This window comes from Balaenoptera borealis (genome assembly GCF_965194805.1).
Source record: "Balaenoptera borealis genome assembly, chromosome: 9".
In the NCBI taxonomy this organism is placed as follows: domain Eukaryota; kingdom Metazoa; phylum Chordata; class Mammalia; order Artiodactyla; family Balaenopteridae; genus Balaenoptera; species Balaenoptera borealis.
Genome location: NC_138873.1, coordinates 116149048 through 116163846, shown reverse-complemented (window position 1 = coordinate 116163846; position 14799 = coordinate 116149048). Strand labels below are relative to the sequence as shown.

Genomic DNA, 14799 nt, shown 5'->3' with positions numbered 1-14799 from the left:
TCAGTATTTTTCAATGACTGTGTGTAGTTGAGATCATATTGTATACATCAGTTTGAATTTTTCTTTTTACTGTAATAGTATAAGCATCTTCCTTGCTAACACAAACTTTCTGTAAACATTTCTAACAGTTGCATGATACTATGCTATATTGATTTTTTCAATACTTTTCTTAATTTTGTTAGTTATTTTGCAGTGGTTAGATTAGGTTGCTTCCTTTTTTGGTTTTGTTTTTTGTTTTTTTAATTGTACTGCATTAAACATTTGTGCATAAACTTTCCCCCTATTTTTAGGGTAATTTTCTTGGTATCCGGGAATGGAATTATCAGATCAAAGGTTAAAAGCATAATTAAAGTTTTGATATATTTTGCCAACTTTTTTCCCAGTATTTTCTTGACGGCCATTCTGGAAGCATTGAGTGTTGAGAAATCTGTGATAATTTGATAGGTTTAAAAATGGTATCTGAGGTTGAATGTTATTATGTGCCTGTAGTTTGTATTGCTTGCTGTGGGTCTTAACATGTATTTGCCCATTTATCTTTTGACTTCATATTTTTCTTATGGCATGATATGAGGTATTTATTGTTAAGGGTGGTAACCATTTTTCTGTCATGTTGCAAATGTTTTTTCATCAAGTGCTTTAATTTGATTAATTTTTTTTACATACTTCAGTTTTACATTTTTATGCAATTTTAGATATTTTTCTTTGGTTTTGTTAGTCTTGTCCTTTACCACCATCCCCCCACACCCCACCCCCAAAAAAATAAAAAAAAAATAAAAAAGAAATTGGTGATTTGATCATAATTCACCTATTAAAAATCAGCACTTGTGTTTATTTTAAGTCTTAAGATTCAAGGGAGTCAAATGCAGTTAATATTTATTCAGAAGCAAGTATATGTCAGGTACTTTACATGTTCTCTATCTAGGCTATGACAGTTTGTCTTTTCTCCAAATACTGTAAATAACTGTGTGAAAATATAGATGAATTAAATTACAGTCTCTTTTAAAAATTATAAGCAGTATATTATTTTGCTTTTAGTATGTTTCATTGTAATTAACTGTAGAAATCTATTTCATGAAATATGATGAGTTTCCTTCCCCCTTCCTTAATTGTAGGGGAAAAAGTGTATTTTCTGGTCCCTCCTGTGAATTGTGGACTACAGATACAGAGAGAAAACAAATTGCACATACATGAATATTATCCCCGGGATCTGAAGACTCTAAAAAATGCTCTTCAGGCTTGCCATGGATTTTTCTGAAGAAAAGAATCTGTGAAATTATGTGAATAGAGGCCATTTTTCAAAGCCATGGGGGAAAGAGAAAGAAGTCCAGATACTGGTAAAGAAAGTAAGGCAGGCAGACACTGTTACTCTTACTGTTCATCTGATTTTGGAGCTACACCACAGTCTTCTGGCCGGTCAACGCTGGTCCATCCCTCCTCACCTGCAAGTATTAAGGTAAAAAATCCTAAAAAACAAATTTCAGACAGCCAAGTGCATCATCAAGGTAAGCATCCTTTAAAAAAAGTCCAGTAGATCTAGAATATTCATTGTGAATGCTTAAGGAAAACATGTATGAATGAAACTCTTCTATTTAATATGTATATGGATATGTGCATGGAAATGGGATGATTTACATTTAGAATAGGATATATTTTTATAAATGTTGCTTATGGTACTGTGTATTATCCTTTGTTATATTTAAAGTCATACGGTATACCAAAGAAAGAACCATAACTGAGGCTTCTCATTTTGTTTTCTCTTGTTCCTAAATAAATGATTATCTTGGAGTTTGTGAGGTACTGTAAAGGCAAAAAAAAAAAAAAAAAAAAAAAAAAAAAAAAAAAATCACAAAACATGTGGACCTTCCTTTATCTTCAATTTCAAAAAGTAGTGAAAAGCATTGATATAAAGTGGTTAAGGGGCATTTTTCTAGATTGAGTAAAATTACTTTCCCTACTTACTACAAAAGTTCAAATTTAGCCTAGAATTGGAATTTGGGACTTGGGTCCACCAGTCTGTTTTCTATTAAGCTGTGTTATAATGGAAACAACATAAATCATTAGAAATAATTTTTCTTATTAAAATGTTACTAGTCTGGAACTAGTTATTAATATATATTTGACTAGATAATGTTCTAGAAATCACTTCTTCATCTTAATAAATCCCTGGTCAAGAAAACCCTGATGTACTTAGTAACAAAATATGTAAGGACTATATCATAGAAAAGTAAGCTAAGGTAAATGAGGTTTTATAATATACGTTAATAAATACAGCACAATATAACAGCAGTAGCTTAGAATGGTAAGATTGCAAGGCAGGGAGTGGTAAGTTTGGGAGATGAAAAGGAAAACAGGGGCAAAGCAGTGAAACACCTGGCATCTTGTGTTAAGATACTGACTGTTTCTGTACAGGAGAGTAGTTAGCTATTGAAAAGTTTTAATCAGGAGTTTGATTAAATTTGCCTTTACAGATTTTTACTTTGAAAAGTAACATTTGCTTTTTTAAAATCTGCAAAGAATGTATGTTCCTTTTGAAAGCAGCCCTTTCATGGATCACTGATCTAGCTTCCCAGGGATGTTGATACTTTTAACAATTTGGGTGCATTTTCTTCTTCTGTTTGTTTGTTTTTCCTGCAAGTACAGTGCTGCAGGTTTCTTAGTCTCTTCCTCCAAATCTGTCTCAATGCAGTTTTCTTGTTTTGATTTTGTGGTTGAGAGCATGATCTGATATTAAACTTTTGCTATATAATTAAGAACAAACAGACCTTAGGGTTGAACCTTAGAAAATGACTATTTATTCCCAAGAAATCATTTACATACCTCGGGAATTACTGGCAAGAATACTTTAATTTTTCACTCATTACCCAGAAGCAGTTTAGGAGGCTACCCAATTAAGGAGTCAGAACTTCTTACGCCTTATCTTATTTAAGAAGATAATTGAGAAAAAGCTATGAGAAACAGTTCTAATATCACCCAGAAAAATTTCAGTTATTGTCTTCAATCTGACTTGTACTGTTTTCTGCTTTGCATTATCTTTTGAATTAAAATCTGTGGTAATTTGTCTACCTTAGATCAAACAACATAACCAAACTGATAACTTTCCTTAAACACTAACTTAATTCCTTTTGGTTTAAGTCACAATCATCAGTGTAGACTAAATTAAGGAAAGAACAAATGTGATTAAAAAAGCATCTTGAACACTTGAATTTGTGGAATTTAATGTTTGATAACATATTCTTCCTTCCTCCTTTTAAATTTTCAGCATGTTTTATTTTAAAAGTAAAATTTGTGCTCTATCAGAAGTTATATGATAATAAAATTTAATAATTAGGTTATACATCTTTGTGTATTACATATTACATACTTATTCTATTTCTTGTTTTATCAGTAATATAAACACTGAGTTTTTGGTAGATGCATAGTTTATCTTTGTTACTTTTTTTTTTTTTTTTTTAATTTATTTCTTTTGGCTGTGTTGGGTCTTCGTTGCTGTGCACGGGCTTTCTCTAGTGGCGGCGAGCAGGGGCTACTCTTCGTTGCGGTGCACGGGCTTCTCATTGTGGTGGCTTCTCTTGTTGTGGAGTACGGGCTCTAGGCGTGCGGGCTTCAGTAGTTGTGGCATGCAGGCTCAGTAGTGTGGCTCGCGGGCCCTTGAGCACAGGCTCAGTAGTTGTGGCGCACAGGCTTAGTTGCTCCACGGCATGTGGGATCTTCCTGGGCCAGGGCTCAAACCCATGTCCCCCGCATTGGCAGGCAGATTCTTAACCAGTGTGCCACCAGGGAAGTCCCTGTTACATGTTTTTTAAATGAGTCATACCGTAATTTTAACACCTGACGGAAGGAAAACAGTTATTTGCCCACCCTCTTTTTGGTGGTGACTTAACAAGGGGGAGATGAAGAATGATATACACAACAGTAAGTCATCTTGGTTCTGACTCTTATTAGCCCTGTATTTCATCTTGATAGTTTTAAAAATGAAAGAGGTAGATGAACGCTGAGAAATATTTTTGAGTTCTGGTTAAGTGTACTTTGTAGATGTACTAATAGAATATGCTAAAAATCAATGTTCAGGTTTTCAGGATGTCAAAAGTTGGTTGTGGAAGCCCTTTCTGTCTGGCTAAACTGTTGAATAAAATATTAGTGGAAAATTTTTATCCTGATTCATATAATATCTAGGCTTTAACTTTTCAAATTAAGTTTCCATTTGTATGAAGTCTTGTTTGGTGAACAATATAATTTTATACATAAAAATCAGAGATTTGGAATGATTAACATTCATCCTTATGTACAGTCATTTTTATGTATAAAGTTTCTGTCACTCCAAGAGCTGAGTACATATTCTATAATAGCATATAGATACTAAAACTCTGTTAATTCAGTATGTTGGGAAAGAAAGAGAATTGAAATGATGGGTGCTCCCAATTTAAAACTGGAGCAATCTCTCCAATGGAAATATAATGCAGGTCACAAATGGAAGCCACACATGCAATTTTTTACTGCCACATTTAAAAAGAAAAGCAGGTGGGATTAATTTTAATAATATATTTTAGTTAACCCAACATATCCAAAATATTATCATTTCTAAATATAGTTAATATAAAACATAGTGTGTGGAATATTCTGCATTCCTTTGTTTTTTAAACTAAGTGTTTGAAATCTGGTATGTATTTCACACTTACGGGGTATCTCAGTTTGGACCACCCACATTTCAAGTTTCTCAGTAGGCACATGTGGCTAGTGACCACTATATTGGATAGCATAGTTTCAAAGTTACAAGTAGGTTTTCCCTCATTTCTTTTTATTACCACTTCCTTTCATATATTCAAGCATTTATAGAGCTGGAATCCCAAATCAGTTACACATTCAAAATACCTTCTATAAAACTTCCATCGCTTTAATGAAATTTTGTAGTGTTAAATTGTAAATATTACTCTTACCCTTTACTTGTTTACATATTGAAATCAGGGTGTCCATGGCTGGTAAAATGGGTAGGGAAACATTGGATTTTCTAGTTTTTCTTCATTTTTTTTTTCCCTCTGGAATGCATTTCCTTCTTGAAAAAATGCAGTCACCTTGGAGATTAAAGTTCGTTATTCTCAACTGTGGCAGACTTCCAGATGCCTCTTTTAAAGGGCAGGTGCTCTGTATATTGAGGCTTAATAAGTTCAATGAACTTTTAGTAAAAAAAAAATAATAACATTCCAAATTTTTGTGAAATATGTGATTAATGTGTATTAATTAACTTTAAAGATTTCACATGCTTGTATTTTTTAGGGTGGAGTTTTTTATCTTGTTCTTAAATTATGCCAGATGTTTTTGATTCGAACATCACACAAAAGAAAGCCTCTGAGAAAGCATTTAGAATCACATCTGTACTGCTCAAGTGTGTTCTGTTTCCAATCACTGGTACCTGGGATTAAGTTTTTGTCACTGACAGAGAATGTTTGTGGAGAACTTTTCTGTTTGACATGCAAACTTCAGTTAATCCTCACAACAACAAATGAGTTGGTATCCTCATTCTGTGGGTAGGGAAAATAGACCTGGAAAAGGTTTAAGTTGAATTGCTCAAGGATTTATTAAGTGGTAAATCTGAGTCCCAAATCTTCTTGCTGTCATGTTGTCATCCTCTTTCCCCAAATAAAGATTTCTAACTAATTAAAAAAAAAAACAACCATACATTTCCACATTTTAAATAATGATCCCAAATATCTTGGCACAAATGACTTGGATATCACAATATTTTGTCCAGTGTTTATTAGGCACCATGCTGGTGCTGATGGTGCCTATGTTTGAATGCTGGCTGGCTATCTTATCTGTAAAATTAAAAATGGTAAAATAATCCCCTATAAACTCTGGGGATATTATTTTGCTGGATCAGAATATAATTCTTGAACTTTCTTAAAAGATTTCAAACCTTTCTTAATAAAAACCATTATATTAAGAGCTCTAAGTAAAACCTGATATTTAATTAAATTTTGTAAAATCATTTTTTAAGGAAACAAAATAACTAAAGAACATTGTGGATCCACTTGTGTTAGGATGAGTAAATAATACTACATCTGGTACGGCTTTCACTTTACATTATTACTGTTTCTTTTTTAGTCCCTAGGAAACCAAGCCCTAAGGGTCCACCAAACAGAAGGGGAGTCCGAGTGGGATTTCGCTCCCAGAGCCTCAATAGGGAGCCACTTCGGAAAGATACTGATCTTGTTACAAAACGGGTTCTTTCTGCAAGACTGCTAAAAATCAATGAATTGCAGAATGAAGTAACTGAACTCCAGGTCAAGTTAGCTGAGCTGCTAAAAGAAAATAAGGCTTTGAAAAGGCTTCAGTATAGGCAGGAGAAAGCCCTGAATAAGTTTGAAGATACAGAAAATGAAATCTCACAACTTATTGCTCGTCATAACAATGAGATTACAGCACTCAAAGAACGCTTAAGAAAATCTCAAGAGAAAGAACGGGCAACTGAGAAAAGGGTGAAAGATACAGAAGGTGAACTATTTAGGACAAAATTTTCCTTACAGAAACTGAAAAAGATCTCTGAAGCTAGACACCTACCTGAACGAGATGATTTAGCAAAGAAACTCTTTTCAGCAGAGTTAAAATTAGATGACACCGAGAGAAGAATTAAGGTAAAATTTCTACAGTTTGTAAGTGTGCTGTTTTGTGTTAGTCTTCATTGGGCGTTTAATGTCCTCTTTTCAGACTGCTTACTGCAGTTCCACATTGCTTGGAAATGAAAACTATTTTTTTGGTATTATCTTTCTGAGTAAGAGATTAGGAAAAACTTAAGATTTTATCTTTAAGAGCAAGATGTAAAAGATTGTATATATTAATGGGCCACATGTTAATGGATATTTAATTCCATGGATCTTAGCCATTTGGGGGAAATACACTATTTGATTATGTGATTGTTTCTTTAAAATTGAAAATGATACTATAAGAGCTATAGTGTATAAAACTGACATTTTGGGGCCATTGTGTAAGAAATGCCACATGAATAATACTTTCTGTTTTTATTTCTTTGAACATTTATGAAAGATATATTTTGGGACAGGGTGTGCCTCTACTCCTCCAAATAAAAACTGATGTGAGAGGTGGGTGGAATGATGTTGAGTTAATAGTCTGAGAATACAGCAGGTCTTATAAAAATATTTTTTTCTTATAATTAGAGAGGAAAAACGTACTACCCCATGATTGTTATATGGAGAACTTGTATTAGATGCTATCTGTGAGATACACACACACACACACACACACACACACACACACACACATATATCTCAAATCAAATAGTATATTTTTCCCAAGTGACTAAGATCCACGGAATTAAACATCCACTTAAATGTCGTGCTCTCTCTCTATATATGTGGGTGTGTGTGTGTATAAAAAACAGAAGCCCTGAGTCAGGGCTTAGAATTACTTAGAATTGACAAAGTAGTTTGGAAAGCAAAGGTAGGGAAAAAGTGTGAGAATAATGCCTGCTGTGAGAGCTCTCTGAGCAAGGGCAAGTCAGAACTATAAATAAACTAGCTTTCTGCAGTGTATTAATTAGATGTTTTTAGTACATGGTATGATAATAGTACTTCTTAGTCTGTATAATATGCCAGGCTCAATCTACCAGTGCCATGCCCAGAGACAGTGGCTTATTAAATAGAGTGTATATCAGTGACCAGAAAAAGTGCCTAGCTTATTCTCCAAAATCAGCAATCACTAACTTCTGTTTCAGTGCACAGAAGATATCTTATTGTATAGGTTCCACCAGTGATCAACTCAAACTGCAGAGCAACATATGAAGACTTTTTTTTAAGGACCATTTACTTATGTAGTGGGGTGGGGGTAGGGATGGAAGCAACTATGGTCATAAACAAATAGCTGACATTTTAATTATTTTTAAAGGGAAGTATAAAATGTGCCACATAATGGATTTTAAAATTAGGAACCAAGAGCACAGAATGCTAATTAATAAGCATGGTTGAAAACAACCCACACCTCTGTGCATGTTTGTATAAAACTAGAGAGAACACGGAGTTGCAGTACGCACGCGCGTGCGCACACACAAATACACACGTACTGCAGTTCTCTCTTATAGCCAGTTATGAAAGGGGCTGATGGAGTGGTAGAGGAGGGAAGAGAAAGAAGGAAGAGAGGAAAAATGGAATAAGTCTGTGGATTCTGAGTTGTAGATGGAGTTGAATTACGTGGTTACCCACTTGAGAGCATGAAAATCAGTCATCTGTGATGATAAGTCTTTGAAATACTTGTTAACTGTATAGTGTCCTCAATTCTTTTTTTTCTTACTGGAGTTAAGAAATTTAAAAAAACTTTTTATTTTCGGTTAATTTTAGGTTGACATGAAGTTTTAACAACATTATGTAGAGAGATCGCATATACCCTTCATCCAGTTTCCCCAGTGGTAACATATAGCATAACTAGAATATAATATTGCAATTAGGAAATTGGTAGTAATACATTGATACAACTCATCAACCTTATTCAGATTTCACCAGTTTTACCTGGACTTGTGTGTGTGTGTGTGTGTGTGTGTGTGTGTATTTAGTTCTATGCAATTTTGTCACGTGTGGATTCGTGTGACCATCACCGTGGTCAAGATGCAGAACAGTTCCATCACAGGGAACTTGTGTTACCAACTTATAGGCACAGTTACCTTCCTGCCTTCCCCAGCTCTCTGATCTGTGGCATCCACTGATCTGTTCACCATTTCTATAATTTCATCATTTTAAGAATGTAATATAAATACTGGAATCATACAGTATTTAACCTCTTGTGGTTGACAGATATCATTTTTTCCCTTGAGCTCCATCCAAGTTGTTGCATATATCAATAGCTTGTTCCTTTTTTTATTCCCAAGTAGTATTCCATGGCATGGATATACAACAGAGTCTTATGGTATATCCCATTGAAGGGCATTGGGATTGTTTCCAGTTTTTAGCTATTACCCAATAAAGCTGTTAAGACCATTCATGTGCAGATTTTTGTGTGAACATAAATTTTCATTTCTCTGGGATATAGGCATGAAAGTATACTTGATGGATTGTATGATAAGCACATGTTTTGTAAGAAACCTCCATTCTCTTTTGTAGAGCAGCAGTACCATTTTACATTTTTACCAGCAATGTATAAGTGATCCACTTTCTCCACATCCTTGCCAGCATTTGGTGTTATCACTTTTTAAAATTTTAGCCATTCTTACAGGTTTTTAGCACTATATCTTGGTTTTAACTTGCATTATTCCTAATGGCTAACGATGTTGAACATCTTTTTATATGCTTATTTGCCATCAGAAGATCCTATTCATTTTGTTTGTTTTTTGCCTGTATTTCTAATTGGATTGTTTGTGCTTTTACTGTTGATTTTTGATAGTTCTTTATATATATACTACATACAGGTTCTTTGTCAGATACGTGGTTTGCAAATATTTTCTCCCAGTTTGTAGCTTGTCTTTTCATCCTCTTCACAGGGTCTTTCAGAAGAAAGGTTTTAAATTTTGATGTGGTCCAGTTTATCAGATTTTTCTTTCATGGATTGTGCTTTTTAGTGTCGAGTTAAGAATTCTTTGCTATCCCTGACACCCTTTGTCTGTAGCTCCAAAGATTTTCTACTACATTTTTATCCAAAAGCTGTATGGTTTTATGTTTTATTTTAAAGTCCATGATTCATTTTGAGTTAATTTTTGTATAAGTTGTGAGGTTTAGGTCGAGGTTCATTTTTTTTCCCCCACCTTTTAGCGCCCAGTTGCTCTAGTACCATTTGTTGAAAAGGCTATTCTTCCTCCACTGAATCTGGCACCTTTGTCAAAAATCAGTTGGGCATATTTTTGTGGGTCTATTTCTGGATTCTTTATTCTACTGATGTATGTGTCTATCCCTCTGCCGATACCACACTCTCCTCATTACAGGCTCCGTAGTAAACCGTATATATATGATTATGGTAGAGGGATTCATCTCATGTTATGCTTTGTTTTTAAAATTTTACCTATTTTAGCTACTCTAGGTCCTCTGCCTTTCCAAATGAACTTTAGAATAAACTTGTCTTTGTCTACCAACACCTTCCTGAGATTTTGATAAGAATTGCATTAAACATGGATCAATTTGTGGAGAATTGACATCCGTATTATGTTGAATCTTCCTATTCTTGAACACAGTATATTTCTCCATTTACTTAGGTCATCTTTGATTTCTTTCATCATCATTTTTTAATTTTCGGGATTCAGATCTAAACAGGTTTTGTTAGATTTATACCTAAATATTTCATTTTGTTTGGAGCAACTGTAAATAGTCTCAGTTCTTTCTGGATGAGAAAATTACTCTTGAACTTTTATTTTCAAATTTCAAAGCTCATTTTTATTGCAAAAATCATTTTCACAAGGGGTTATGACTATTTGACGCACATAAAGGAATGGCTTAGCTTTACAAGTTTACTCTCAAGTTTCAGGAATGTTGAGTTTATTAGCTCCAAGCCTCAAAGTTTGTTTGGGAGATCTAAACTGCTTCATTTCTGTTGTGATTGAAATTATATTGGAATCAACATTTAATATGTTATTATGAACCTACTTTCAAATCAGTCTCAAGTCAGCTGTCATATCAAACTAGCTCTCTTCTGAATGGAGGAGCCTCTGTAACCCACCTGAGGGTAATTATTCTCTACTTTTTAGCTTACCTTTTCATACTTCCTAAAGTTTTCATACTTCCTAAAGTTTTCATACTTCCTAAAGTTTTCATACTTCCTAAAGTTTTCTTGTTGAAAGAAAATTATCTTTCATAATCTCAGTAATCAATCCAGAATTTGAAATATTTACTATTGAGTGTCTTAATTTAGTGTGAAATTTAGCTTTTGTTTTCATGCCTCATTCAGTTTTTCAAATTTTATTTAACACTAAGTTAATCTTTTTTCTTCAAACTCAGTACCACTGACTTTAAGGGTAAGGGAGGAATCTAGGAGCTCAATTGTGGTGTTTCATTTTGCAAATTAACTAAAACCTGAGAAAGTCCCGAGTGTCCCTTGAAATTGCAGTAAAATCCTAGTAGTGCTGTCTTTAGGTTTTGTGCTATTCTTTACTAAGGATGACTATCTGTATGGTGTTTTTTGTTTTTGCGTGGTGTAGCTTTTTATTTTAAGAATATGTCCTTAAGCTGGAGTTTGTGACAGGCCACTTTGTTTATTTGTTTATAGATTGCCTTATCCCAGAAAGGATTTCAGGCCACAATTCTTATTACCCTTGTGTTACATTTTCTTCCTACTGGAGGGAAAAAAAAAGCATTCTTCAAGGTTACCTCTGAATAGTTGAGCTGTGAAAAACTTCCCTCTGCACCCTCTGTAAGTTGGATACAAGTTTATTTTGTTAGTTGATGGAAGTGACAATGCATAGTCTGAGTAATTTAAGAGTACAGTGGTTTAGAAGCGGACACATGGTTAGACAAACAAACATGGTTAGACAAACAACCTTTTAAAATATGAGTAGGGACAATCACCCATGGCAGTTGTTTTTCACCAGCCTTGTGCCACGTGGTCTGCCGGATACTGGGCCATATACCAGGAACGAAGAGATGCTTGATAGGGTTAAATTTGTTGAGCTCTGTACAAAGGTACAGACAGCTAAATCAGACTACATGTTTATTTCTTTATTTAGCGTTGGCTTTATACCTTCATTTTGGCTTTTACTTCAATAAGTTTATTGAGTAGGGTCCTATCAAAGTAGCAGCCCCAGTTAAATATGTTTATTTTAATATTAATAGCTATATATGTTAATATTTAAATAAAACTGCAACAAATTGTAAAAAAGCTGCAAAAAAACTGTTAAAGTGCTAACATTTGCAGCAGTAAAATATTGTTAGTTATATAATGCAGCAATTCTCAAATTTTTTGGTCTGAAGACCCTTTTATACTCTTAAAAATTATTGCAGATCCCCCCCACCATTACCACAGGAGCTTTTGTTTATATGGCTATACCTATTGATATTTACCATATTAGAAATTAAAATTGAGAACATTCAAAAATATTTCTTAATTTATTTAAAATAAATAATAAACAACTCACTAAATGGTATCATGAAATCTTTTAATGAAAAATATCTATTTTCTAAATCCAAAATTGGGACAAGAGTGGCATCATTTTATTGATATATATTTGCAAATTTCTTCAGTGTCATACTTAATAGAGGACAGCTGGGTCCTCATAGCTGCTTCTGCATTCAATCTGTTGCAATATGTTGTTACGGTTGATAAATAAAAGAAAATTCAGCCTCACACAGATGTCTACAGGAGTTAGAAAATGGAGGAATATTTAAAAGCTTTTCAGATAACTGGATATTCTTTGATACTACATCAAAACTTAGTAAGTGGTGTTCTCAAAGGTTTGTTGCAATGTGGAATCTAAAACCATATCAAAGAACTTTTTGTACTCTGTCGCCTTAAAATCCGTTGGTCTTCTCCTTTGTATGAATGTTTTACCCATGAATGATATTGTAATATCATGGATTAGTCATCTGGAAAATGTTCCTTATTTGGAAAATGTTCGTTCATTGCATTAGGCACACTTTCCAAATATTGACATGTTTCGTTATATAATATCACATGTTATATAGCCTTTGGAAAGCTCCATTGTACACTCATGACAGTGAGTGAAAATAGCAAATAATATTGTATTATAAAGTAGTTCTGACCTTGCAAACTCCCGAAAGTGTCTCAGAGACCTTTAGGGGTCCCTGCACCACTCTTCGAGAATCACTGATTGAATATCAGTGGTTCTTTGTTAGCAACTTCATTAGCGATTCCCCCAGTTTGCAGTTTCTATTAATGACTGCCAAACTGCACCATTGTTTACTGGGCCTGGAACTGTCCTCCAATAGGGGCTGAAGGTAAAGGCACCAATTCTGTCCTGTCCGTCATAAGAAAGCCTTACAGCTGGGGTTGCATTCCTGATCTCAGGATGCAGTAGCAGATTAGTCAGAGATATGATCAACAGTGTGTCATAAAGTAAATATCATGAATTGCTAACTATCGTAAGAATCCTTAATTACTAAATGGGAAGTTATCTACTAAGTTTTATGAAAAGATCATAAATGTAATAGCATGCACACAATTATTAAAATACTCCAGTAAGCCGTAGGACACACATTTAATACATTAGAAAATCCAACTCTATTTTAACATTAAATTGGCACAGAGTGAATTACCTTGTCAGAAAAGTATAATGAAACTGTTAACAAGGCTTTCTCTCCCTTTTTAGAAATTTCTGAAGATTTTGGGGAATGATTTGGGTAGCCTGAATATCATAGAGCTCTAAAAGGAAGTTTGAATAGACTTCTTTTTCTTTTGATAGTTTTTCTTGTAAGAGATTGGCATTCAAATTCCCTTGGCCCTAGAGCTGCCCTCAAGTAGGTATTTGTTTCTTGTCGATAAAAAAATAATATTGTCCTCCACTGTAAATCATTTTCAAAAGTAAGAATTGATTCAGCTTTGTCTTCCCTTACCCTTCCTAGTTTATTCAGAGTGAGAATTGAGCTGTGTAGTGTTGGCCAGGTAGATTCCTTTTCCTGAATCTTTCCCTGCCATACCTTACTCTAGTGGCTAGGTCTCTGCTCTAAATGTTTTTCTGCCCTTTCACCCTCCAGAAACCCAAATCCAGAAGGCCTGCCTTTGCCTCACCTACCTGCTTTATCTCTTAAAAAAAAAAAAATGCTAATTAGGACAGAGTAATGGAGGTCAAACCAGGAGCTCAGCTCGGTTTTTGCCCTATTCTGACATTGTGTAAGCCCTCTTAATGCCCAGATTTTGGTTGCTTTGTTTGCAGAATTAAATGATTCTGAGGACCCTCTGAGCTCTGAAATCTGAATCAGAGTCTAAATCATGTTTTTAAACCTTTCATGTGTCAAAAGTATTTTTAGCATGGTAAACCATATTTATTAAAAAAATTAAGGCCTTATTAGGTTTATTATTGAAGTTGGAGAAATGAAAGATTTCTAATGTTGAAAAAAGGAACTGATTGTGAAATAAAATAGCATTCATTGAGATCCTTAATTGGCTAGATTTTATTATTTACAAAATTTTTATCATTTTTGGTGGAAGAAGATTTACAGTGAAATTATGAGATCTATGATTGAAGGGTAAAGTTTAAAACCATTGCAGAGAATAAATTTGGTAGGGTCCTTAGAAACTACCCATTTAGATAGAACAATTATTACAGCAATTTTTTGCTCATATTTAAAGTAAAAACCTTCTATCAAAAAAGTAATAGAAGTACTAAAAAAAAAAAGGGCCTAAAAATTCAAATAATGCAGAGAGGTATACAGTGAAACATCAGTATCCCTCTATGCTATCCTTTGTAGGCCTCTTCCCAAGAGGTAATCACTGTTAAGAAATCGTCTTTACATGCACAAGTTCATACATGTATATGTATGTCCCTTTTTTTACTCTCTAACTACAAATGAAAGTGTACCATACACATTGCTTAATATGTGTTTTTTTCACTGAAAGTATATTTTGGTGCTCTTTACATATCATTGTGGGTGTATATGTAATATATATGTGTGTACACTCACACATATTAAATCTGCCTCATTCTTTTTACTTTTTATTTTTCAGGTTTTATTGAGATATAATTGACATATTACTGTATACGTTTAATGTGTACAGCAAAATAGTTTGACTTACGTATGTTGTGAAATGATTACTGCAACAAGTTTAGTTAGCCTCCATCATCTCATAGATACAATAAAAAGCAAAAAAAGAAAAAAAGGGTTTTTGTTTGTTTGTTTCGTTTTTGGTAATGAGTACCCTTTG

At 33.9% G+C, this 14799-nt stretch overlaps 1 protein-coding gene across 2 annotated transcripts in view; it reads left to right on the top strand.

The window, feature by feature from the left end:
• Positions 1-14799, top strand: part of LCA5 (lebercilin LCA5) — a 62501-nt gene that overhangs the window by 9570 nt on the left and 38132 nt on the right. For both annotated transcript variants that reach the window (XM_082405072.1, XM_082405071.1), the window contains exons 2-3: positions 1113-1502; positions 6100-6629. In XM_082405072.1, the coding sequence (XP_082261198.1) occupies positions 1304-1502; positions 6100-6629 (729 nt within the window). In that variant the 5' untranslated portion in view covers positions 1113-1303. The remainder of the gene's footprint in view (positions 1-1112; positions 1503-6099; positions 6630-14799) is intronic.